A 26,400-nucleotide genomic window follows, 5' to 3' on the forward strand; every position below is an offset into this window, starting at 1 on the left:
GTTGAAGATGCTGTCGACTTTTGAAATATTAACGGCGGGTAACACCACTTTAACGGTAAGGAAATGGGGAGGCAAGTCCGTTAATTCTTATTGACTTTTAGCAAATTTCTCCTCCATTATTATTGTGCAAAAGTAATAATTTTTAATTCCTAAAAATTGAAATAAAATTTTATCAATGTGTTTGTTGATGGACTTTGGGGCGTACGATTTATTCTATGTTAGAGGGTTGTTATTCCAAATCTGTGTTATCCACATTTCACTTTTGCATGTATTATTTACGTTAATATATGTGGTAAACAAATCGGTGGGAAAATTTCTTTAAATTCTTCAAATTGAAATGAAACTTATCTTTTATCAGATTCAAAATATACTATACGGTTGTATTTGGATTGAGAATGTTGGTTTGGACAAATGGTTTGAAGTTATGATTATAAATGAAGAAATCAACATCATGTTAGTTCTTATTCAGCACACCTCTAACAATTTGTTATCCCTCCAAACTCATGGCTAATTGAGATGTGATGAACTTAGAGTTTGCAATAAAAGTGAACAAGTACAATAAGTTTCCTACCAAACAAAAATGTTACGACAACTACATGATCATGTTGGAATGCCTGAAACAGAAAGCTTTGATTCTCTGAAGTCCCTCTTCCAAAGAAGCCAAATCTGCTGCAAAACTTATTCTCAACCAATTCCTGAGTCCCAAAACAGACCCTGCATGCACCAAACACCTATATATAAACATCATCCATCATCTACTCAAAGTGTGTATGTGTGTGTATGTGTGTATATGTGTGTGTATAACCTGGAAGAATAAGAACGGATTCCTCTTTAGCAAGTCTAAAGCAGAAATCCATGTCATCTTCTATGCCTTCCAGCATTTCAAGATTTAACTTCACCTGCGAAAACATGTTCAAGCTTCATTCAAAACAACAATGCATACATGTAAATGAAATCGTCGTAGAATCAATATGTATAGTAATAGTATAATATCTCTCACCATTGTAGACATGGCTCCTTGTGGTTTTTGAGGTAAATAAAGGAAAGGAATCTCAAGAATTTTTGCATAGCATGCATCCGCGGATTCTCTAAGTAGAACCACAATGTTTGATATGAAATCCTTTGGTGTTTTCTCCAGGATCTCAGGAATTGCTCCCTAAATATAATTCATGAGATTAATGCCCTTTAAAGAAATTACACCAAGAGGTTGTTACTATCTGATGTTAACATTATAACTTCAGTCAATCTATCGGTATGCTAAATAAAAGAGCACCGAAGATAATACATATACCTGAATGAGAGTTGTGGAATCGGCCGAGATGTTATGATAGTTCTTAATGCATTCTGTTATCTGATTACAAAAAAAAATTATCAAGTTTCTACATTTTCATCGCATCTTCAGAAATTGGTATTCTGTATTGCTTAGAAATCATTAATTAAAATTTGTAAACATGGAGGGGGAGAAATGTAGGGGAAGCTGTGAATTACCCCAGATTTCTTAAGAATTCCATTCGGATCAGAGAGAGCTAACCAACCAAGCCGCCACCCCGGAACCAGCCATCTTTTGGACATCGTTCCAAGACTGACAACAGGGGTGACTGATCCAAAAACGCCCATTGGCACAAATTTGTTGCCTCCGAAAACAAGATCGTAATAAACTTCATCAGAAATCAACACGATCCCAAGTCTTTTCGCGGTCTCAGCGATCTTTTATCCAAAGATTCAAATTTGCCAAGAGTTAGCCAACCAAAAAACAAAATTGAACTGCTAAAAACTGATATATTAGATAAGAATTCTAATCAAACTAAACTTATTGGCAATTACACTCCATTGAGCCGTTAAGAACACCAATATTAAAAGTACCAAAAACCTTTTACCTTTTGAAGATGTTCGGATGTGAAAACACTTCCACTTGGATTCCCAGGGTTGATGACAACCATGGCAACAGTGTTATCATCTGCCAGAGCTTCTACACCATCAAGATCGATCTCCCAGTCTTTCTCCGGAACAAGATCGAAATGTCGGACTTCCAGATCGACAAATGAGGAGTGAGCTTCATAGGATGGATATCCAGGCCTGGGAAGTAAGATGTTGGCGCCGGGACGAGCCAAGACAGTTAATATGAGTTCTATTGCGTGACCGGCACCAGCGGTGATGAAAATGTCTTCTTTTGATAATTTATGTGGAAGATCCTTTGATAAAAATTCTGCAACCGCCCTGTAGTTGAATCAACATGCAGCACATGTATTATAAATTATTTGAAATTATCATTTTAAAAATATTGTAGCATTACTCTATTCTTCAATGATTCAAATGTTTTTTAGAATATTTATTTTAATCTTATTCTTTTGAATAATATTCTTCGATCATTTTCAACCCATGCAAGAGAATTAATCGATCAATCTGTGTGAACTTAAGAACCTCCTTGATTCAGGCAAGCCCGCAGCCGGCGCATAGCCATTAAATTTAGCCGATAGAAGGGCTACGTTAACGGCTTCTTCGGCTACAGGCGTAGTTCTGAAACACGAATATGCAGAGGGATCTCCATGCCCAAGATGGATCATCGGCCTCTCATCCTCTTTCTTCAGTTCTTTCTTCAGCGTTTCAAGAACATCTCGAATGGTAACCTTAGCCTCTTTCTGGTTCTTCAGACCCCATTTTGCAAATTTATTCTCCATATTTCACTGCTTTTATTGTAGATTCTTTTCCTTCGAAGTATACCAGAGGTGGTGATTTTGATTGTATTTATACCGTAAAATGAATTATTACCAGCTAATGTGGTAGCACTTAACAGGAAACAAATCCCGGAGCCAATGGATAGGATTGAAATTTCTTGACGAAGTCGAAACGCTGACGAGATTGAATAAATTTCAGATCGTGGCGCATATATATCAGAGGTTTTTTAACTTCTGTATGGCCGCTTTTATTTAATATTAAGATCCTAGTTTCCACACAAGATTTTCTTGAGTCCAATAACGGGAAAGATTATATTCTTGGATAGAAAAATTTATCACAATCCTCCTATGAGTTAACCTATTTTAGGTTTTGATTTTCCAAAATCAAATTTTGATCTTATCCTTTAAATAGTCATAATTTGATTTTTTTTTTTTTTTTTACACGTTTAGCTACGAAAGTTTTTGTTGGTGTACCGTTTTCTCCATCAAGGAGTAGCAGAAGTTTAAAAATTTTATTTTTCAACGATCAAAACTCTTATGGGAATCGTATGTTTTAAACCATTGATAGGACGTTTTGATTTGATTTACATTTAAAAACGGTGGACGCCAAACCATTCTGGAATCAACGGAGTTGGTACTTCTTGTAAATTCCTATGAACGATTTATTATAATTAACCACCTTCTTCAATCGTTTGAATCAGGTCTACGATCAGAAACTGAATTACTCACATAGATCACACTAGATATATAAATGGAATTTGCTTCGAGAGTTGATCGTCAGAATTTAAAAAATCAAGTGGCGGTAATGTGGAGGAGCGGTTGTGTGTATCTTAGATAGAGGTGGCCGATTTCCTTGTGTGATGGAGAGAGAAAAAAATATTGGCGGACAAAAACTTATGTGTAAAAGTTTTATATACATATATTAAAGGCAAAAACTTATGTGAAACGGTTTCAAGGGTCGTATTTTGTGAGACAGATCTCTTATTTGGGTCATCCATGAAAAAATATTACTTTTTTATGCTAAGAGTATTACTTTTTATTGTAAATATCAGTAGGGTTGACCCGTCTCACAAATAAAGATTCGTGATACCGTCTCACAAAAGACCTACTCTATATTAAAAGTCTATTCTTGATCTGCTAGCTCTCATTTAATCAAGATACTGTTTTTCATTATTTAAAGACTCTTATATATGTATTTTTCACAATTGAAATATAATGTATAATTAAATATTATCAACTTTTGATAATACATGTATACATATATATTTATTTATGATATAAATTAATTAAATTTTATTTAATTACTCAATTAATTAATATATTCTAGATTCATCTAGAATATTCTATGAGAATTTTGCATTTAGTAGTCACAGTACTAATTTACTATTTAATTAATATATTCTAAATTTATTAAATAAATAATTGGGAACTCATTATAACTATATTCGATAATCAGACAATGGTGATATATCGAGAGTACAAATCTCATGCAGCTGAGGAAACGTCTTTCCAAAATGTACATGTCTTACTCTGACCAGATATTCTTTACACTATTAACTCATCAGATCACATAAGATATCTTCACTCATAGGTAAAGAGTGAATCACTGAGTACAATGCATTGACTCCTATATATTTTGAAGTTACATTCAACCTCGCCACCTGATGACCATCAATAGAGTCGGTATAGATATCAAAGTGCATGATAGTACGTAGAGCCTCCACATTGTCCCGGGTTAAAGGACTAATAGTATACAACCATAACCGTGAACTATTTCGCTCGATAAGTAATAATCACTTGAAAAGTTCGAGGGAGGTTCTTTATTACATCATCAAATGATCATCCATTTGTATGAAAGGACATCTACACGCCATTACCAATAAAACATGACGTTTACATCACATATGTTAATCTCATAGTCGAGCGACATTCATCCTTATTTTAAACGGATGAATCAAGTAAGAGCCAGTTTAAAATATACAATATGTTTCCTGACGAGTTTCATGATTTTATATTGAGATGCAGACCTCATTATACCTATTGTATATTCAAATACTTTATTTTGCAACTTAGATGAGTATACAAATATAATAAATAATATAGTTGGATAAAATCGTAAAATATTATTAAAATAAATATTATTTCACATATGCTATTCTCATATACAATTATTACAACTTCGCTTGCTGAATACCAATTGTAACAGTTTTTTTTTTTTTTATTGAAATTGAAGTTCTGATACGATGCCAAATATTAGTGATGTGGCAGAAATATCCACCAGCATGTCATAAAACTCATTATGATTATTAAACGCAAAAAGGCTTGTAGATTATATCTTTGCAACTCATGATGATGTGCTAACAAAATTCATACTCGTTGAATCGGCAGATCCAACGAGTAGTTGCATCCACGAACTGCATAACATACTGTCCAAGAACAATTTGTTTCTTGGTATGCCTCTGGTGGAAAGCTTTTTTCTTCGAAGGCTCGACAGTGAATGTTATTCGGAGCCAATTCTTGAGTCCTACTGCAAACCCTGCAAATGAAATTTCTGTCTTTATCAAGCTAGTGAATAAACTAATAAACTTTTGCTCGATAAGTGATCAAGTGTTGAGTAAAGTGAAAAAAATTTACAAAAATGAGATAAGAGGTATGCAACCGAAACTCATAGATCTCACTGAATTATGCGCATGCCAGCATTTTGCAGAGATCGTTAAATTTGCAACACACAGCAGCAGCACTGGGTACTCGAGGTATTTACCTGGCAGAACTATCACTGATTCTTCTTCAGCCAGCATGCGGCAGAATTCCAAATCATCCTTAATACCCTCCATTAAGGGGCAGATCAAGTTTCACCTGGCATGCAAAAACTCATTACAAATAATACGGACTGATTCTTCATTTGAGAAAACGTAGTCCGTATTCTGGCTTACCATCACGAACATGGATCCTAAGGCTTGCTTGGACGTGTTAAGCAAGGAATTTCCTTGATTCGATCATACAATATGTTTGCACACTCTCCAAGTACAACGATGATTTTCCCAAAGAAATCAGATGGGGTATTTTCAAGAATATGTGGAAGCTAGAGCCCCTTGTGGCCTGTTCGAGAAAAAATGAAGTGTAATTACTAATTGACGTTTAAGTAAGACAACCCCTGATTCACAGTTTGGTTAAACAGTTGGTACTCCTACTTCCTAGCCCTATGATCACTGGTAAATAACCTTGGCCTTATTTTTGTAACCAGCGACGGATCTTCTTTGCGGTAAAGCCAACAGAATACCGACACTTACATGAATGAGAATTTTTTTCTGGATCGCTTTAAAGCAGTAGTTCCAGTATATAAATTAGTGTGCAGTAAGTCAAAGTAGCCCAACTCACAAAGAAGCCAATTATTTTACTGTCACGGTAATGAGAAATGAAATGGTTACAAACCACAAAAGAGCCTGCTGAACGTAAGTTTGATTTCAACACACTTTAAGCCGGTAAGCTAGCAACAGATTTATCACACAAAGCTACTTCGTTCCAAGAAAATTTGAAGGTTTCAATTCCAATATTAATTTAACATTTTTACATGCTCAAAATGCAGAAAACAATTGAAAGGGAAGGAAAAAATAGAATTTGAGAGATGGAGAGAGTACCCCTTGTTTCATAAGAATGTCTTGGATCATTCGTAACAAGCCAACCAAGTCTCCAGCCAGGAACGATCCATCTCCTAGATATTGACCCAACTGGACCCCCATGGGCACAAATGGGCTGCTTCCAAATGTAAGAATATGGTCATATACTTCATCATAAATTACTAAAATTCCTAGCTTTTAATTAGCAGCCACCGCAATCTAGGAAATCACAAGAACGGTTTATACAGCGAGACCATCAACTATGCATTCGTTGTAATAAGGAAAGCCTGGTCTTGGAAGTAAAATGTTGGATTTGGTCAAGATTCAACTAGTATTTCGGAGAACTTCTTGACTTGAACTTCAAGATTCGTTGGTGTTGATCCATTTGAAAAGTTTTAGGTTCCAATTAATTGTCTTAATTGGACTGGTGCTTTGGTAAATTGTGACAACAGAATTACTGAAGGGGTTGATTGTGTGGTTAAGACTCTTTCAATCTCATGTGATTTAATTTTTGCTTAAAAATCCAAATCTTTGGTATATGATTAGTAAAATAAGCTACATGTGTTTGGTTTTACGTATGGAATGAAAATTGGTGTGAATGAAAATTCTAGAAATGTTGATTTTGAAATATTTTAGTTAAAAAGGGAATTTGGAAAGAATGAGTTGGCGAGGAGGATTTGATGGTTTCGGAATAAAATATAATCCAATAAGGTGGGCGGAAAAAAGAATAATAAGCCAAGATGAGCAAATATGTTTTAAAAAAATATTCATTCGTTAAATTGCTTTCGTCCATATATATACATTATTCATGTATAGTTATTATGATCCACACGCAAAGCAAAAAAACACTGAACTAGACACTTTCATTAGAGACGAAGAAAACATATTTTTCAAAATTGAACCATGACACCCCCAAAATCACAAGGTATATATATTTGCATTTTAAAATTTAGTGAAATGTTGCCATAAATCGCAAAATACATGAAAAAATATACATATACAATATATACCTGGGAAAATTATATTTTTGGTCTAGCGTAATTATTAATGAGTGTTTTTGGTCATTTATATTATTAAATTCTGGTTTTTGTATTGTATCTTTACAAATTTGGCAATTTAGCATTTTTCAATCGAAAATTGTGATATGATACTACACACGTCAGCGTCACATCAGTTTCGTATTGGTATCACATCAACGACCCATTGAAAAAATGCCTAAAATTGACAAAATCGCAAAGAGACAATCATACAAGACCAAAAAATACAGTTTTTCCTAAATACACAATATAAATACATATTAGTTTTGACATGTTGATCACTCTCGTGTCCACATATGTGAACAACGCTGAGATAACATCCATATATTGCATGTTCAATTTGATATGTTTCATCATATCTGATATGTGAGAGTCACGTCAACAATGTTCATATATACGAGTACCGTGAATTTACAGCTTATCAAAACTTACATTCAATTTTATTATTATTTGCATCCAAGTTGTGAATAAATTATAAATATAATGATTTTAAAAACTATATATATTTGAACAATCTTGTAAATAACGCTAATCATTACAAAAGCAATTAAGGTACTGGTGTTACCGTATTTTAATTAGCGTTGTTCATTAAAATTGTATTTTTAAAGTCCTTAAAATAAGTTGAACCAGGAGAAAGTTTGGGTATGTTATCTTTGAATTCTTGCTCGAGGAAGCGAAGCCAATTGGTAAATCTTGGATACATTTTATGAACTTTATAATTTATAAAACGAAATGAAATACTAAAATTACTGTTATTATCTAAGATAGAAAATATCTCATTTTCAAATAATAGATGTTTTATAAAAATATATTTGTGAGACATATTAATATGATAAAAAAAAAACAATATGCAATTCATAATTTATATTTCTACAATCAGAAGGAAGACATCGGGGTCAACTTGGGGGATGGGACAGAGTACATAATATTTAATGAAATCAAATGAAAAGCCGCCATATAGCACAGTGTTGACTGGTGAGAAAAGAAACAAATAAAGAAAAGGGTGGGGGATGCGTTACATCAGTAGAAGGAGCCGCCCCTTTAAGCGCGTTCGGTGCGAGTATAAATAATAAAATAAATAAATGGTAATTAAATGACGGCACGTGGCGATTATTGCACATCTTCATAGAAACAACCGGCGGATCCCACGCGACAGGTTCGTCTGGGGTGCCGGCCCCCGGCGGCGCTTGCCTTTCTGTCGCATATTCGTGTTGTGAAACTCTAAATAAGACAACAAATAGAAAAATATCATATTATAAAATGGTAAAAATTAGTGTGAGATAGTCTCACAGGTCGTATTTATGAGACGGATCTCTTATTTGGGTTATCCGTGAAAAAATATTACTTTTTATTAAGAGTATTATTTTTTGTGAAAATAAGTAGGGTTATATGTCTCACAGATTAAGATTTGTGAGACGACCCACTCTTTATTGAAGAGAACAAATTCCACAAAATCCGTATTGTTTTCTAAATTGAGGTGTCACTTCCTTGGTTCAGTACAACTATGGGGTAAATTAAACGAATCAAGAAGAATAATGATAGAAATATAATGTTTGAATTCGGTTCGAATTAAATATATTTGAATTTCAACTCGATTCGAGGTTTGAATTTTAAAAAAAAAATTGATTGGAGTTCAACTCAAAAGGATGTTCGAATTCGAGTTTGACTCAAATTCTTCGAACATATTCACGGTTTATTCAAACTATTGTTCGGATATAAAAGTTCGACAATAAATGTTCGAGAACTCAAATATATATTTATATAATATATAATTGTATTATATTAATTAAATAATAAAGATCGTGAGCGTTTTTCGAAAACTATCAAACAAAACAAATTTTGTATCGAGTTTAGTTTAGCAAAATATTGAAATATGTTTAAATTCAAATCCAGATCGATAATTCTAATACGACACAAATATTTATCAAATATGTTTAAAAATTTCACGAATCAGCTGAATCTTTTATAAGCCTACAAGCAACGTCGAATATTTCAGTCATGGAAATTATTTTTTAAAACCGAAAAAGAAAAAAACGCCGCCTACGCCTGGCGTGTGGCTGGAAAGCAGGAAACAAAGTGTACTCCACAATTTCCGCCGACGCATCGAGGTCGAGGCCCATCGAAAGCGGCTGCGGAATCGTCACTGACCAAACCTCAATTTCTCCCCCGCGGACCGCCGCCTTTATCTCCTCCCTCTCCCCACGCGCTTCGTGTTGTCAGGAAACTTGTTTCTTTATAGAGACAAATGTCCGAATAATTCATTATATAAAATTTTATTTATAACCCATAATAATTATATTAATATTCAAATCACTTTTTCAATGTCCATTAGAAGAAATGATTGAGATATAAACACGTTAGAGATTTTATAAAACTTTACGTCTTCGATCCTACTCTCGTGAAGTTTTTTGAATTCAAAATTAACAAAAATTTGTGTGAGACGATCTTTAAAATCGTATTTTGTGAGACGGATCTCTTATTTGGGTCATCCATGAAAAATTATTACATTTTATGTTAAGAGTATTATTTTTTATTGTGAATATCGGTAAGGTTAATCTGTCTCAAAGATAAAGATTCGTGAGACTGTCTCACAAGAGATCTACTATTCAAAATTAATTCCGGACATATCATGAAAATTCTCAATTCAAGGACGAAATCGCGATGTCCTTGTGAAATTATCGGTCACATGATCTTTAGTTGATGTTTATATATAATACTTCTGAACCAAATATCTTTTTATACATTTAGGCTGCGTTTGGTTGGAAGGATAGGATAAACTAATGATTAGTACGTAAATGATAAAGAAAATGATTGTGATAGAATTGTAAAATATGATGTAAAATAATATTATGTTTGGTAAGATTTTTAAGTGTAGGATAATTTTGAATTTTTTGATGAAAAGACGAAATTGTCCTTCCCCTTCGCGACGGCGACAGTGGCGGCCGGCGGCAGGCGGAAATCGTCGACCGGAAACTTACCGACGGATTCTCAAAATCCGTCGCTCATAGCGACGGTTTTTGAGAAAATCATACGTCGCTATTAGCGACGGTGTTTCATAAACCGTCGCCGATCTAGTTTTGAATTATTTTAATTACTAAAAATTAGACATTTAGCGACGTTTTTTAAACAAACTGTCGCTAATTGCGACGGAATATAAACAAACCGTCGCTAATAGCGACGGTGTTTTGACAAACCTTTCTAAACAAACTGTCGCTAATAGCGACGGTGTTTTTACAAACCGTCGCTAACCTCTGTCGGCCGGTGTTCCTCCGCTGGTCGGCAGTTCGTCGCTGGTCGGCCGGTACTCGCCGCGGTCGGCGGCCCGTCTGTGGTTGGCCGGCGGCGGTCGGTGGCGGGAAATGGTGGTGAGTTTGAATTTAGGAGAAGGGTAAAATCGGAAAAATATGAGGTATTAAGAGTGGGATAAATAATCCTAGGGGGTGAGGAGGTATTATTTTAACCTACCTAATATAACCTAATCATACCTAGGAGGGATAAGGTAAGTTTATTTAAAATTGAACCAAACACTTGATTGGCCCGGATAAATTAATCTATCACCCCTAATCCCTCAAACCAAACGCAACGTTAAATGATCAAATAACCATTAGTTGACTTCAACATATCCATAGAAAAATATATTAGTAATCTATCATTTACAATGATTAATTAATATATATTTTTTCTTTAAAATTAAAATATTGTATCTATAGTTCAAAAGAAAATTTCATATTTTCAATTATTTCATCTCACATTTATATTTAAAATGCTTGGTAGTTTAAGTAAACTTTCCGAGATTATGTACTAATCCGATTGAATCACGTGTGTTTGAATGATCTTTACCTGCATAATGAATTTTGTCATTATATTGAGATAGTATTGGAGGGTGAATCTAATTATATTTGACGTTTTAAAGCTTTCATGAATTTTCTTAATAATCATCTATATTTGAATTCATATAATGAATTTTCTATTTGACATTATTTCCTTGGTTCTCATTTAACCTTGGACAAGAAGTAAAATTTTATCGTGTATTAAAACGAATAATCTGGCCCTCGAAAAGAAGATTTGAATAATTCGACCATGCGATTCCATGCTGCAAGAAGATGGAATAAAAAAATAAATTTTTTGGGAACAAAAAATAGAAGACATAAATAGGATGATAGAGCAAGGGCTAAAAGTGACACGTGCCGGCCACCTTAGACACGACTTGCACCCCGTCAACACGTAATTCAGACGGATGTGGGCTCCACAAATACACAGGCCGCCATCCATTTTAATTGACCCATTTTTTTTCACAATGATATTTTCAAACACTTCTTCATATAAAATAATATATATATATATATATTTATATTTATATTCGAGGAGAATAACAAATAACAAATAACGAATTAGAATTTGGTAGCCTGTGTACTAACAGTGATTTGATTGTGTTTAAAACTCAAAGCTCATGAAATCAATGAAAAGATACTAATTTTGCAAGTATTTTATTCAGTTAAATGAATTTTTTTTTTGAAATCATATTAATGTCGATATTACTTTGAAATTTCATTTTACCCAACACTGAAATGATATTTACAACTTCAAATCAGACCAAATTACAGCTAATTACATGATGTCAAACACGCTATAAGGGTTAGTGCGATGATTGCCTAACCAAATATTTGAAGGTCAATCCAATGATTATAAGGAGAGACACGACGGTTTTAACACGATACAATACATTGAACATGAAAAAATTACTATTTTTCGATTTTGCACTAACATGACACCAATACAGTGCCCACATCAACATTAAAAATAAAATTATAAATTTACCGATAATAAAAAATACATGATTATGTTAACATAAACAAAATATTCATCTTCTCAAAATTTTTTTAATATTATATTGTCATGGCAAGTTAGTTAATATCAGAGATAAAATCTTCACAATTGTATAGGTCGATAGCTTAGCAGAAATAAAAACAAAATGAAATAATCATGTTTATCAGAAGAATCAGTGCCGTCGAACTTTAATTAGGCCATCTCCAACCCAAAACTCTATTTTAAAACAACTCTACTCTAAAATAGTGCAGTTTCTACACCAAATACAATATTCATCTCCAACCCATCTACTTCAAATCTTACTCTAAAAAAAAATATTCTCGGAATATTCTATTTTATTTTATTTATTTCATTTTTTTATAAGTTATTAAATATATATTTTTTATAATGTGTGATATAATTATAATTACATTTTATAATAAATATATTCAATATTTTATTTTTAATAAAATGTGATAATTATTTTAAATATATTATTGAAATCTATATTATACGAATTGAAATAGAAATAATTTCAAGTGGTGAAATAAAATTAATACATGACATTAAATTAAATAACATATTACAAATATTCGTTCAAATATTTGAACGACCATATTCATCCCATAAATGATCAATTAAAGCATTTCGTAATGCATAATGAGCGTCTTTGTCTTTTATTTTTTTATATCGAGCGAGAAATTCTCGAAATCTGGTATGTTCATTGACAGCCATTTCTACCATTGGAATCGGTGCTTCTCTAGCATCTTCAATCGGTGCACTAATTAGGGTTTAGGGTTTAGGCAGTGATGAAAATGCAGGTGGAACTCCATCTCAACGACTTCTTGGATGTTTAAATATTATTCAATAAATTTGTGTGTTAGATATTTAATTATAAAATTATTGTAAAATACTTGGTAAATGTAATATAATTAAATATTTTAATTTTTATGATTTTATATTTAATTATTAAAATTATATAATAAATATTATCTAATTATTAAAATAAGATAATAAATTTTATACTATTATTTAAATATATCTAATTATTAAATTAATATAATAATATCATATTATTATAGAAAAAATATTTATAATTATTAATATAAATATTTATAATTAAAAAACAAAAAAAAATAAAAGAACTCTGCGCCACATTTGGCGCAGAGCTTCTCTCTGCGCCAAATGTGGCGCAGAGAACGTTGGAGCATTAGAGAATCCCAAGCAGTAAAATAGCGTTTCAGCAAAATAGCGTGAACTGCTTGGGTTGAAGATGCCCTTAAAAAACCAAAATAAGACAATTAACAATCGCCCAATATTCAGATCGGATAAACTGTAAATATATTACATAAAAAACTAAAAGGATCCAACAAATTATATATTTTCTTAACATGAAATTAGTGGCCAATTGAAAATGAAACATCTAGAGAAGAAAATCACTGCGATTTTTCTCAAAGCTGCAAAAAAAATAGAAAAGGCCATGGAAAACATTTATCTATAAATCAGAGGTGTATTTTGTTCTCATTCAGCTGTCAAAGTTATCTCATTTGCGTAGAAATTCGGTGTCTGTCAAGCATCCAGGGGAGGTGGTAGGTTAAGATCAAGATCCAGACCCCTCTTTCCGACAGATCCGTCAAAATGGTTCTCATCCACGACAGATGAAGAATCGGAGTCGCTATAAGCGGCGGCGGCGGCGGCGGCGTTTCTAAACCCAACAGTCATCGGGTTCAGACGGTACGCCGCCGGCATGCCCAGAGGCTCATATATCAAAACCGGTTGCCCGTTCGGCAGCAACGCCATCGAGGGCTGACTCCGGAGAAACTGATACCCATTCATCGGAGACTTGTCTGCCAATGTTACGCCAGCGTCGGCGGTGGCGCCCAGACGGCGCGTGAGATCCATCTCGACCGGAGCACGCTGGTTATTATGGTCCCCACTGGACGATTCGACCGTGCTGCTGTGGCTGGGGCTGCGAACCTCGGACGAGATGGGGAAGTTGGTCTTCGCCTTCGGTCCCCGGAAATCGCGTGCAGCGGCGTCGTACGCACGCGCCGCCTCCTCGGCGGTGTCGAAGGTGCCCAACCAGACTCGGCTCTTCTTGCCCGGGTCACGGATTTCGGCGGCGTAACGGCCCCACGGCCTCTTCCTAACGCCTCTGAAGTGCACCTCCTTGATGGCGTGGACCTTGGCGTTCCCGTTCACTCCTGCCTTACCGGCATTAGGCTTCTCCTTCGTCGCCGCCATTGACGTTTCCTGAGAGCGTGTAAAATATATTATGTGAACGAAGAGATTGGGCTACGCAGAAAAGGAGAAGGAAGCATTGTTATATAAAGAGGCGGGCAGAGACAGATTCAATGTGGGGGTGGGCACGGTCAACAAGGGATTTGACTGAAGAGGTGGCGCCGCCCAAGCACAGAGATCAGGGATATACAATTAAAAATACTTTATACGCGTTACCATTTATATCAATCGTTGTTTTGAATTTAAATAAAAAAAATTGTACAAAATCATATGATTACATCTGATTCCAAATAATTAAATATGCTGATTTAATTTATTTTTAAACATTTTGACATCAACATCGATTTGGGTAGGAAAAATAAAATCTCTACCTAATAAGAGATATCAGAAAAAGTTGAACTAAAAACATTAAAATACTCGAATCCAGAGGCAAGTTCACCGTTAGAGAAAACAAGTTACACAAATTAAACATGAAAACGACACATATTCATTGAGGAGGATTCTTCCTGCCTCCTTCCTTGCAATGAGGACAATGTCGCTTAGACGCGGTATACGAGACAGCCGCGCCAACCCAAGACGTTGATTTGCCGGCCACCACACAATAGTTATGACTGATTGTACTTAAAAAAATTTAATTTACGAAGAAATGTTAATTTTAAGGAAATTGTCCTTCAGTCTTAGTCGTCTATTTTTTTTGTGTTCAGTTTCAGTGTATTTTTTTAATATCATATTTCTACATGAAGTGTATCATATTTCCACATGAAGTGTACCACATTTTGTATGACATAATACCACAATTTTGTGGATAAAAAGTGAACCCTAAAAAATGTTTTAATTAGGGATTTTTCACCAACTTCTTTTAATTTTAATTATGTATATATTGAATCAGTTATAGTCTTATAACAACTATGTTATCTCTGTATTTTAATCACGTATTTATAAAAAATTTACAATGATATTTTAACTATAATTATATATTTATAATTATGGTAAAAATTTGTGTGAGACGGTCTTACAGGTCAAATTTTGTGAGACGGATCTTTATATGGGTAATCCATGAAATAGTATTGCTTTTTATGGTAAGAGTACTACTTTTTATAGTGAATATGAGTAGGGTTGACCCGTCTCACAGATTGAGATCCGTGAGACGGTCTCACATGAGACCTACTCTTATATTATATACATATACGTGACAAAAAAATATTATTTTTTCTTTAGTTCGAATAAAATCATTAGCCGCCGCATGGTATAAGTAATAGATGATAAAAAGTAATTAAAAATTTATGAAAAGGTCACCATTTTTTGTAGAAAATATTGATGGTATTTAGTCAACTCGTTACATTCTACTCGAAAAAATCGACTATTCAAAACATTAATTATTATCACACACGTATATATATATATATATATATATATAGTCCACACACACAGAATACTTTTTTAAAAAATACTGAAACAATTGGAGCTTAGCTCATATTTTAAGGTAAAGAAAGTCAATATCAAATATTTTCTTAAATAAATAACATTCTATATATCTTTAAAACTCAAATAAATCACATTCCATCAAAATTAATAAATCTTTTACTTGACTTGACTTATAATTTCCCATGGCGGATCTGCACACGACACGTGTCCATGTGCTCCCTTCCACGCGTCTGCCTAAGGCCAACAACCAGGGGCCGCGCCAACCTTCTTTTCATTTCCACACGCTCTATAATGTCATATTTGCCTATTCTAATAACAATTATTTCCATTAAAATTTACACGCATTATGTGAATGTTTAATCGATTTTTTTTTAAAAAAATTGAAAAATTAAAATAAATTTATATTTTTTAACAATAATTTTAATTATATGAATTTATTTTTTCATTTTAAAAGATATAGGAGGCTAAAAATAGAAAGAGAGATATTTTTAAGATTCCGAGAATTGCTATTACTCAAATTTTATACATAGAATAGGACAAAAACTTGTGTGAGACGGTCTCACGGGTCATATTTTGTGAGACGGGTCTCTATTTGGATAATCCATGAAAAAGTATTACTTTTTATGCGAAGGGTATTACTTTTTATGGTGAATATGAGTAGAGTTGACCCGTCTCACAGATTGAGATCCGTGAGACGGTCTCACATGAGACCTGCTCCATAGAATAGATATACATGAATAAAATGTTAAATTTTGTATGTATCCAATATTATTTAAGATTAAAGCTATCTATTTCTAAAATTTATTATCTAACTCAAAGGTCCAGAGAGTATGTATTATATATGATAGTGAACCGATGTATGGGTTGCGTTTTTATACGATATTTTTTTACAATTCATTTGATTTATATTTAAATGAGGATCAAATTATAATTATAAGAAATAGTGAGAGGCTGTACTGTAATTTTAATATATAAAATAGAAACTAAATAGAAAAATAAAAGTAAAAAAAAGACAAAATAGGAATTGAATTTAAGAAACAAAACTCTATCCACTAAGTTACATATTATTTGTTTGCATTAAAGTTTTTTTTAATACTTTATTAAAATATATAATTACTAAAACAATGTCATGACATCGAAAGTTAATTGTTTTAATAATCTCAAATTTAATAATAAAATATATATAATATAGATTTATTCTATTTTGGGTCTGAATTATTCGGTCTACAGTCTTTACCCACCCAGCCATACGAAATATTTGGGCCGCATTTTGATTCTATTTGGGCTTTTGTATGAATTCTTTTCGAGGGCTAACGCTAACGTGCTTTCGCTCACCTTAAATTAAATAATATTAAATGATATTTTTCTGAAGATATACGAAGTAAACTCATATACGTGGTATATATTAAATTAAATAATTATTTGCTACATCATTGGAAAATAAACAAATCCAGTAGTGTTTTTTTTTTTAAAACTTGGGAATATATGATCTTCTAAGAGCAAATGATCAATAAATTATCATAATAACAATTAAATGTGTGTGCAGTCCTTGTCAGAATCATTTTCTGTCTTATTTTACTAACACAAAAAATGTTTTTTATTTCTTGGGCTCACATGTATTTTATAGTACGAAATTCGATATAAAACATTGAAAATATGAAACAATATATCATATTTCAAAACTAGATGTTTTAGATCTGACACTGAAATGTTATTAATATATGATATTTGAGTACTAAATGTTTCAGATTTGATATTAATTTATTATTTTTGAGTACCAAATATGTACACAAATTTTGGTATTAATGACATGTTTCGGATAAAAATTCGGTACAAAAATTAAAAATCTGATAATGATATATGATATTTGAGTATTAAATATTTCAAATGTGTCATTAATATATGATTTTTGAGTACCCAAACATTTATAATAAATTTTGGTATTAATGACACATGTTTTTTGTGATGAAAATTGGTACAAAATATTAAAAAATGTTGTATTAATATATTATGACAAAGAAGTGTAGAACATATTGATATTAATATAATTATTCCGATAAAATATTCAAAATTTTATATTTGGTAATAAATTGAAAACAATTTGTTATGTAATATCATATATATATTATAAATTTTCAATGTTTTGTACTTAATTTCATTTGAAAAAATAATTGTGGACTTGGAGAGTGTGTAAGTATTTTTTGTGTGAATTAGTCATTGTAGAAAAATTTTAGTCGGAAAAAACTGTACACATTTAACACACACATATATATATATACATATAAAAAATAATAAATTCGGGGGTATTTTTGTACTTGCGCTCACTCTACTTGGGCGCAAAGATTCTGCTCTCTTTACCTGCGCAAGCCCTTGGCTTCATCGTGTATTTGGACATCTCGAATTCAATACCGAATCGGAAAGAATGAGCCGTGGAAGTGGAGGTGGATATGATCGGCATATAACGATCTTCTCTCCTGAAGGTCGTCTCTATCAAGTTGGTGCGCTTTTTCTTTAATCAAATTTGGCTCGTTCGTCATTCTACATTCTTTATTTTTTGTTTTCAGCTGTCGATGTTTGTTTTTCTTTGGATTAGGGTTTTTGATTTGTTTTTGTTGCGAATGAACTGTGTAGAGTATGCTTTCAAGGCCGTCAAATCCGCGGGAGTTACCTCGATTGGCGTTCGCGGGTCGGATTCCGTCTGCGTTGTGACTCAGAAGAAAGTTCCTGTTAGTTTTTGGGGAAAAAATTCGTTTTCTTTATCACTGTTCTTTTATTTTCTAGTAGATGTTAAGTTAAACTCTATGCTTGTGGGCGAGTGTGCAGGACAAGCTTTTAGATCAGACGAGTGTCACCCATTTGTATTCAATTACCAAGTACCTGGGCTTGTTGGCTACAGGCATGACAGGTACATTACTAGTGCATTTTGTAAAATTATTTTATTTTTATTATGGTATGCAAAGTATGTGATAACATGCTGTTGGTCATGTCGATGTATATATTTAACCACTCTGAACGAGCTGTAGAATGTTAGTTAAGTATATATTAATTTAAATCATATTTACTGTTTTTAGAATTTATTTACGTGCTTATGCTACCCAATGAGGTATTTTGTGAAGAAATAGTTTATTGCGTGAATACATAAAATAAGTGTGGAAAACTCTTTTTTTTGGCGTTGCTTTCAATTTGGGTTGGAAACCCATATTTTTTCATTGTAAGAAGCTCCATATCATTTTTATTGTCAAAAGTTGGTTTATTTGATCTTTTTGTTGGTCCCCTTCCAGCCGATGCAAGGACTTTGGTTCAACAAGCAAGGAACGAAGCTGCTGAGTTTCGCTTTAGATATGGCTATGAAATGCCTGTCGACGCATTGGCGCGATGGTATGTTACTTTGTTTTTTTGAAAGGGATGGTATGTTGATTTGGTAATTTTTTTGCAGCAAAATTCCAATTTGTCAGTGCATTGGTTCTATGTTGTTTGTCAGGTGGAGTCATTTTGTTGATAAATAATTTGTTCCTGATTATTCTATGCTCATATGTTCTGTGGAATATTTAGCGCAATGTAATCCTAGGGTTGTGATGAATTGCCAGTCAATTATACAAAACTATTCCAATTCTGTTGTTTCTGACTTTTTCCTACAATAGTGTGACAATTCTATACTCCGATCTTCAAAAAATTGTGTTTATAGGTAGTTGTGTGGGATATCTGTTGCAATGAATTCTTTAATGGTTCAAAGATTACGCATTTATAATAAAATAATACGATGCATGTTTTCTTCAGACATTTAGTTTTTCAGTTTCACTCGAATCATAGTGCTATATGTATCCATACTGCAGGATTGCTGACAAGTCTCAGGTTTACACACAACATGCCTATATGAGACCACTTGGAGTCGGTTAGTTGCAGATTATTTCTACTCTTACATTCTCATCTTATAAATAGAATGTCTCACTGTATAATAATCTTTATTCATCCATGTGTCTTTTAATGTGGCAGTTGCTATGATCTTGGGAATTGATGAAGAGAAGGGTCCTCAGCTCTTCAAGTGTGATCCTGCCGGTCATTTCTTTGGTCATAAGGTAATTTGGACGTTCCATCTTTTGTAATGAAACTTAAAAATTGTTTCATTTCTACTTTTATATTTGTTGTTCTATTTGTTTGTGAATATCCGTCATCCTTTTTGCCGTTTGCTTAATATACCAATGTTATTACTGAAATTTGAAATCTTGAGGACATCTAGTGCAGTATCTTCTTACCAAATAATCCATGGAACCTCCAACAGGGGCTTTCTGGAAATAGAATTTGAAACGGTCATTAATTTTTTTCTCAACTCCTGCGTTATCTTCTATGATGGTTAGCTAAATAGGACATTCTTAATTCTATTCCCGTGAGGATTTTAAATGCCCATGCAAACTTATGGCTTGGACTAGACTCGTCAGTATTGAATCTGACGCACATGGCTCTTCGAGTTTTGGCACGATTATTCTATACAATAGCTCTAACCATAGTTGTCAAGGGCGCAAGGCGCACCGAGGCGCACAAGGGCTCTGGAGCGTGAGGCGCAAGGCAAGGCACACATTTTTTATTTTTTAAAAAAATATATTTATCTTAGAAATTAGAATAATATATTAAAATATGAAATAATTAAGTCACAATGTCACACAAAACAACAAATAATTAATAAGTTCATAATAATAAGTTCAGTCATCCCAATCAAGTTCATCTTCTTCCATCGAATTATCAGAGTCCCTAGAACTTTCGGACTTGTATTCTTCTTGATCTTCACCACTTTCTTGATCGACATCAATTTCTTCTTCCTCTTCATCCAAGAGATGTGAAATTGGGTTTGGGGTTGGATTGGGCCTTCTTCCTCTTGTCGCTGTTATTTAATATGTGAACTGGGCTGCTAGATTGGGCCTTCTACGTTTTAAGTTACTATTAAAAAAAAAATAGAGAAGTTGCATTTAAAAAAAAAAAGCAATCTCAGGCGTGCCTTAGGCGCGCCCGAGAGCCCTTCTAAGTTGCGCCCAGGCGCGCGCCTGGGCTCGCCTTTGTGAATCGTTGCGCCTGGGACAGCCCCAGGCGCAACATCCACGCCTGGTGGCGCCTCTCGCCTCCAGGCGAGAGGCGCTCGCCTTTGACAACTATGGCTCTAACTGATTAATTTCGATACTTGCTTTGGCATTGTGAATTTAATTATCGAAGGTTTTGGAATTATCTTTATAAAATCTTCTTGGTTTGTCAAGAGTGACTGGCTTCCCTTGGAACTTGAATGCTGCAACCAGGGTCACAATTCTATATCTGTGCTATTGGATGAATGATGATATTGTGACTGAGTTGTGATTTAGCATATTTATTTTAGTCATGCCACCTTGGTGATTGGCGTCTTTTCCGTATCCTTTGTTTTCTCCTTTCCATGTTCCCTTTGGCTTTGATGTGTACTGTTTAAGTTACCTCCTAGAGATCCCAAAGTAAGAGTATCTATTTGATTGTCATGGAGTTTTAGATGGAACTCAATTATGTAACTTTAACTTGTAGCATTTAGTTTCCGAGAGACATGTACTTTTGTGATAAGACTCAGAGTAGCAGTAATTTACTTTTCTTCTTTTTTTTTTGGTTACTCTTTGATCTTCCATTGGGTATTAGCTTCCATTTATTTCTGGCAGGCAACAAGTGCTGGAGCAAAAGATCAAGAAGCCATTAATTTTCTAGAGAAGAAAATGAAAAATGATCAGGCATTCTCCTATGAGGAAACCGTACGGGTAATAAAATAGGTTCACCGCATATGAACTCCTCATTAATAATGCTCTGATTTTGGATTCTGAGTGTATTATTTGCTAGGCTGAATATCATACATGTTGGTTAAATTTAGGGCAATGCCTTTTTTGGGTGATATTAGCGTTTTAATGAAAAGCTTCATTAAAAAACAACCGACAGTTGGCTAATTGCTCTTGATTATAAAAGTATGAACCTGTCTTGAATGCTTTGTAAAGTTGCTTAATGTTTCTTTAAACCTCCAACTGAGGAACCCACTTCCAAAATTTCTTGAAATCTAATGCGATTTGTTATTCAGTGTATTCTTGGAGGCAAAAACTTTTGTTTAGGTTTTCTTATGAAACAAACTTCCTGCTTAGAAGTTCAGCTACATTATTGATCTCAAGAACTTGCGTTCTAATGTTGCAATGCCTTTTACTGCAGACAACAATTTCTGCTCTGCAGTCTGTTCTCCAGGAGGATTTCAAAGCTACTGAGATCGAGGTAGTCTTTCCGCTGTATTCATATTTTCTGAAACTGGAGCTAAGGTCTTTTTATTGTTTCTTTAGTTCTTCTGTATTTCACTCATAGTGTAAACTTAACTATTGAGAAAATGAAAGTGAAACCGATTATATACTTTGTTCAAGGGATGAAAATTTATTTGTAAATATATTGTCTATTATCAGGCACAAATGTGCTTTAAATGTGCATCTTCTTCATTTTTGTCACATGTCAACGGATTGCTTTGTAAACTTAAATATGCTACTCTCTTATTATATTTTCCCGAGGGTTGGAACTTGGTGACATCTTTTGATGTTTATACCAGGTTGGTATTGTGAGGAAAGACGATCCATTGTTCAAAGTATTGTCAACTGAGGAGATTGAAGAGCACTTGACTGCCATTAGTGAGCGCGACTGATCCCTTCTGAGGTTATCCAGATGTATACTTAATTCGGATTTGAATGCATACTAATGTTTTGATTCGTGGGGAAAAGAGTCCGAGGGTGTTTCCACATTTGTCTGGATTGTGAAATCATCGAACCTCATATGCATTCATCTTTACTGAATATGTCCCATGTTCGGATTTAGATTTATCTCACTCAGTTGTTTCTCTATGTTGGTGAATTTATACAAATTCATTCTCTATGATTCATTTCTGCATAATTACTTTTGCATAATTCTTTGCAGCATTGTACTAAAAATAAAGTGGCAATTCAAGTGTTTTCCCGAGTTCAGTAGCTTTGATTGAAACCAAGTACCTGTTTTCCTTTAAGCTTGGCCACATTTGATTCGTGTAGCCTTGTAGGGGGAAGCATTATGTTTTCATACAACCCTTATGGCTTATTTAAACAATTAGTCTAAAATATCATCCATAGAATTCTTTAGTTATAATATTTAATTTTTTTTGTACAAATATTACTTGATAGTTAATGCCAAAAGAATTATACACAAAAAACTAATTTATACACACACATAATTGTTCGTAGAGATAGAATCGCTGGTACAAATAAAGTACTAAAAAGATATAAACGTTGAACAAATCCCAAGGGGACAGCTTATGATTTTTGATATTGTAGGGTATAAATTATGAGCACAAAGGCATTTTGAAAGTGCTCTACAATACTTATAGAAAACATTTTTTTATACAGATTAAAAAAAAGCAGCAAGTAAAATTTCCTACTTTATAATAATAATCTCTTTCTCCTAAACAGTAATATAATGGAAAATTTCAGTAATAATGCTCAGTATTTGAGCTTTTAGAGCGACCCAATTTATAGGAACACCAAGCTGAGGCCCAAAGCCTCGAAAGTGTATTTCCTATCTAACTTCCTTGCCCCCAAGGAATCATACCACACTACCATTTGAAACTGCTCAATCTCCTGCCATTAAAATATGCTGATTGAAAAACACAAGAATACAAAGAGACAAACGGGATGCCCAAATCTGGAAACGTAATTCGTTCCACAAGTGCAGTAAAAATTTGAATTTCATGAAAACACAGATCACATAATTAACCATCAAACCTTAGAACATAGAGCAACTGCAATTCCAATTACATATCTAACTTCAAATTTGAATCGACAACCTACTACAATCTTGTCTCAATCTTACCAAAAAATATATTCTTTCATGAAACAAAAGATCCCGATTATAAAATTTGTGTGGAGCGATTGAGAGCCTAACTCTTAGGGTATCTTTTTAAGCTGAACAAATATGTGTATGCCGACGAGTTTGACTTTTCGGGCCAAATAATCCAAGTGATTGATGTATACAATGAAATCATCAAACAGATACCAGAATATAAAACTCATTAAAAAATGTAGCTGCATTGAGTTAGTTTTTTTTTTAAGTAGAGCAACACCCAGATTTCTTTACTGCTGAAACATCATCCTTTGAGCCAACATTTATGGTCTGCCCTTTGGGCAAAGTAGCCGGATCATCACTAGCCTCAAGTGCTTTTCTGCTGACGACACGATGTATCTGAGTAAGCACTTCTGTGAAGGCATTTTCCACGTTCATTGATTCCAGGGCAGAAGTTTCCATGAAGAAAGTGTTCTCCTTCTCAGCAAAAGCTGTTGCATCTTCAGTGGAAACAGCACGCAAATGACGTAAATCAGCCTTGTTTCCAACAAGCATGATGACAATGCTTGAATCTGTATGATCCCTCAGTTCCTTCAACCATCTCTCAACGTTCTCAAAAGTAACATGGCGCGTAACATCATAAACAAGCAATGCACCAACAGCTCCTCGATAGTAGGCACTTGTGATTGCACGATATCTACAGCAAATAGCACACGTCAGATTAGGTTTGATGTTATAGGTCGCATAGTTTAGATGAAAATTTAACACCAAAAAATAAAGCACAGCCACAAAAGTTAGATTTACATTGGCTATGCCAAACAAAGACTTAGGGCAAGCTTGGTTCGAATGATGAGATTATTGAATGATTATTAAATGAATGATAAAAGAAATGATTGATAAGGAAATGTAATATACGGTGATAAATAGTATTGTGGTTGGTATGATTGTGGGTGAGATAAATTAAGAATCTTTCCGCTCTATGACTAAATTTCCCTCTAAATGAATTATAATTACAAAGTAGAGGAGGAAAGAGATTGTTGATTTTGCTAGGGGAAAGGGCATTTTGGGACTAATAATGTCAAAACTCAAGATATGTGAGATACTAACAAAACCTTTGTCATCGAATACATAGATTCATACGCATTCTAATTTGAATATCATAGCTTTATAACTTTCTGAAAAGTGACATCACACGATCAATAGTTATGTAGCTAAATGTCAAGAGCATAATAACTCAAAGTTTTCTTAAACAACTCCGGAAAAAGAGAAACATAAAAACAGGAAATTATATGGCATTTAGTTCCTTACTGCCCTATCATATTTCTAGGTACACGGATAATTTTACACGTCCAAATAAGAAATGACACTTTTTGTTTGCAGCTTGGTATCACAAGGAAAAACAATTCGTCTTTCCATGAAAAATGATAGTTGCATTATATTACATACAATAATCCATATGCCACCATTATTAGCAGCTTGGTGTTACAAGGAATAATGATTGGTCTTTCCATGAAAAATGATGATAGGCATTAAGCTACATGCAATAGCCCAAAGTTTGATGCATTATATAGACTAGTTATAACAATTTACAATAACATGCACGAAGGCTATCGATGCGTAGATTCAGTAAACTTCATAATCTTGAAAGAAAAGTTACCTTACAACAGTAACACCACTAATGTTCAAGACGTGTAAGTTTACTTAGAACAAACTTCATGGTGTCCATGTAGATTTCCAGGTATGTTCTCGTACTTGGAAATACCGAAATTTACATATAATTATAGGTCATTATAAATAGGATAAATTGCATGCTATTGATTTAAATTTCGCAAGTATACCAGTACACTGACGGATAATTTATCTTGGTTCCATACAAAAACATTCTCCATTAAGTCAATGTTGAGGGCTTCAGCTCATCCAAATTTTCACAACCTTAATTGTGGCTAGTTTTCTAAACTATTAACAAATCTAATGTTAAAGGCAACATATAAGGAGGAAAATCCATCGCGTCTGATAAAATCTGACAACGGTTAAGCTAAATCCAACGGATGTCAGAAATAGCTAAAACCATCCATTGCAAATTGCAGATAGATCTAAGCTAAAAAAGCGTCAGATCTGATCCTTATATTATCAACGGCTACAAAACAGATCATGCTATCTTCAAAACCCTAGATCTCAAAAATTTAAAAGGAAAAATCATCATTGCCACAATCAAGGCAGAGATCTCAAACCAACAAAGCGCTCCTCCCAATGCAAACCTCCACAGATTATACTACACTCATTTCCACAAAAAAAAATTAGAAGGCTGAGTAATAATACCGTTCTTGACCAGCGGTATCCCAAATCTGAGCCTTGACAACTTTCTCGTCGACGCGGATGCTTCGAGTGGCGAATTCGACGCCAATAGTAGACTTCGACTCCAAGCTGAACTCGTTGCGAGTGAATCTGGAGAGCAAATTGGATTTTCCGACACCGGAATCGCCGATCAATACAACCTTGAACAAGTAGTCGTAGTCATCGTCCGCTCGATATGCACCCATGAATGTGTGTGTATATTTGCGAGAGAGCGAAGAAATGTAAGAGGGGTGTGCCCCGTTTTCGGAAAGAGGGACAGAGATGACCCAGGATCTATTCAAACCTTCTTTTTTCTATTTCAATTATTGTTAATTTGTTCTTATAATCTTGATTGCCTAATTACTAATTTTCTTTTACTTTTCCAAATTTTTTATTAATTTTCTTTTATTTATATAAAAACTTTTATGTTTT

At 33.8% G+C, this 26,400-nt stretch overlaps 4 protein-coding genes and 1 pseudogene across 4 annotated transcripts; 1 reads left to right on the plus strand and 4 right to left on the minus strand.

Moving 5' to 3' along the window:
• Window positions 1–443: 443 nt before the first annotated feature.
• On the minus strand, window positions 444–2,792 carry LOC140814685 (nicotianamine aminotransferase 1-like). Its single transcript, XM_073173738.1, has 7 exons — window positions 2,422–2,792; window positions 1,878–2,217; window positions 1,489–1,707; window positions 1,292–1,351; window positions 1,001–1,156; window positions 806–899; window positions 444–714 (listed from the first exon to the last, which is right to left on the minus strand). The coding sequence occupies exons 1-7, from the start codon at window positions 2,676–2,678 to the stop codon at window positions 593–595; spliced, it is 1,248 nt and encodes a 415-aa protein (XP_073029839.1). The 5' UTR covers window positions 2,679–2,792; the 3' UTR covers window positions 444–592.
• Window positions 2,793–4,928: 2,136 nt separating this feature from the next.
• Window positions 4,929–6,449, minus strand: LOC140815674 (tyrosine aminotransferase-like; annotated as a pseudogene).
• A 6,992-nt stretch (window positions 6,450–13,441) lies between these two features.
• On the minus strand, window positions 13,442–14,451 carry LOC140814749 (ethylene-responsive transcription factor 4-like). The gene has a single exon (XM_073173834.1). The coding sequence runs from the start codon at window positions 14,377–14,379 to the stop codon at window positions 13,705–13,707; it is 675 nt and encodes a 224-aa protein (XP_073029935.1). The 5' UTR covers window positions 14,380–14,451; the 3' UTR covers window positions 13,442–13,704.
• A 3,653-nt stretch (window positions 14,452–18,104) lies between these two features.
• LOC140813771 (proteasome subunit alpha type-6-like) lies at window positions 18,105–22,698 on the plus strand. Its single transcript, XM_073172484.1, has 9 exons — window positions 18,105–18,299; window positions 18,433–18,527; window positions 18,625–18,706; window positions 19,083–19,179; window positions 19,635–19,693; window positions 19,795–19,877; window positions 21,465–21,560; window positions 21,997–22,056; window positions 22,379–22,698. Exons 1-9 carry the CDS (start codon window positions 18,224–18,226, stop codon window positions 22,469–22,471), a joined length of 741 nt encoding a protein of 246 aa, XP_073028585.1. The 5' UTR covers window positions 18,105–18,223; the 3' UTR covers window positions 22,472–22,698.
• An 830-nt stretch (window positions 22,699–23,528) lies between these two features.
• On the minus strand, window positions 23,529–26,284 carry LOC140813954 (ras-related protein RABA1f). The gene is made up of 2 exons (XM_073172786.1): window positions 25,954–26,284; window positions 23,529–24,331 (listed from the first exon to the last, which is right to left on the minus strand). Exons 1-2 carry the CDS (start codon window positions 26,172–26,174, stop codon window positions 23,899–23,901), a joined length of 654 nt encoding a protein of 217 aa, XP_073028887.1. The 5' UTR covers window positions 26,175–26,284; the 3' UTR covers window positions 23,529–23,898.
• Window positions 26,285–26,400: the final 116 nt, after the last annotated feature.

This window comes from Primulina eburnea, chromosome 15 (assembly GCF_022965805.1).
Source record: "Primulina eburnea isolate SZY01 chromosome 15, ASM2296580v1, whole genome shotgun sequence".
NCBI lineage: Eukaryota > Viridiplantae > Streptophyta > Magnoliopsida > Lamiales > Gesneriaceae > Primulina > Primulina eburnea.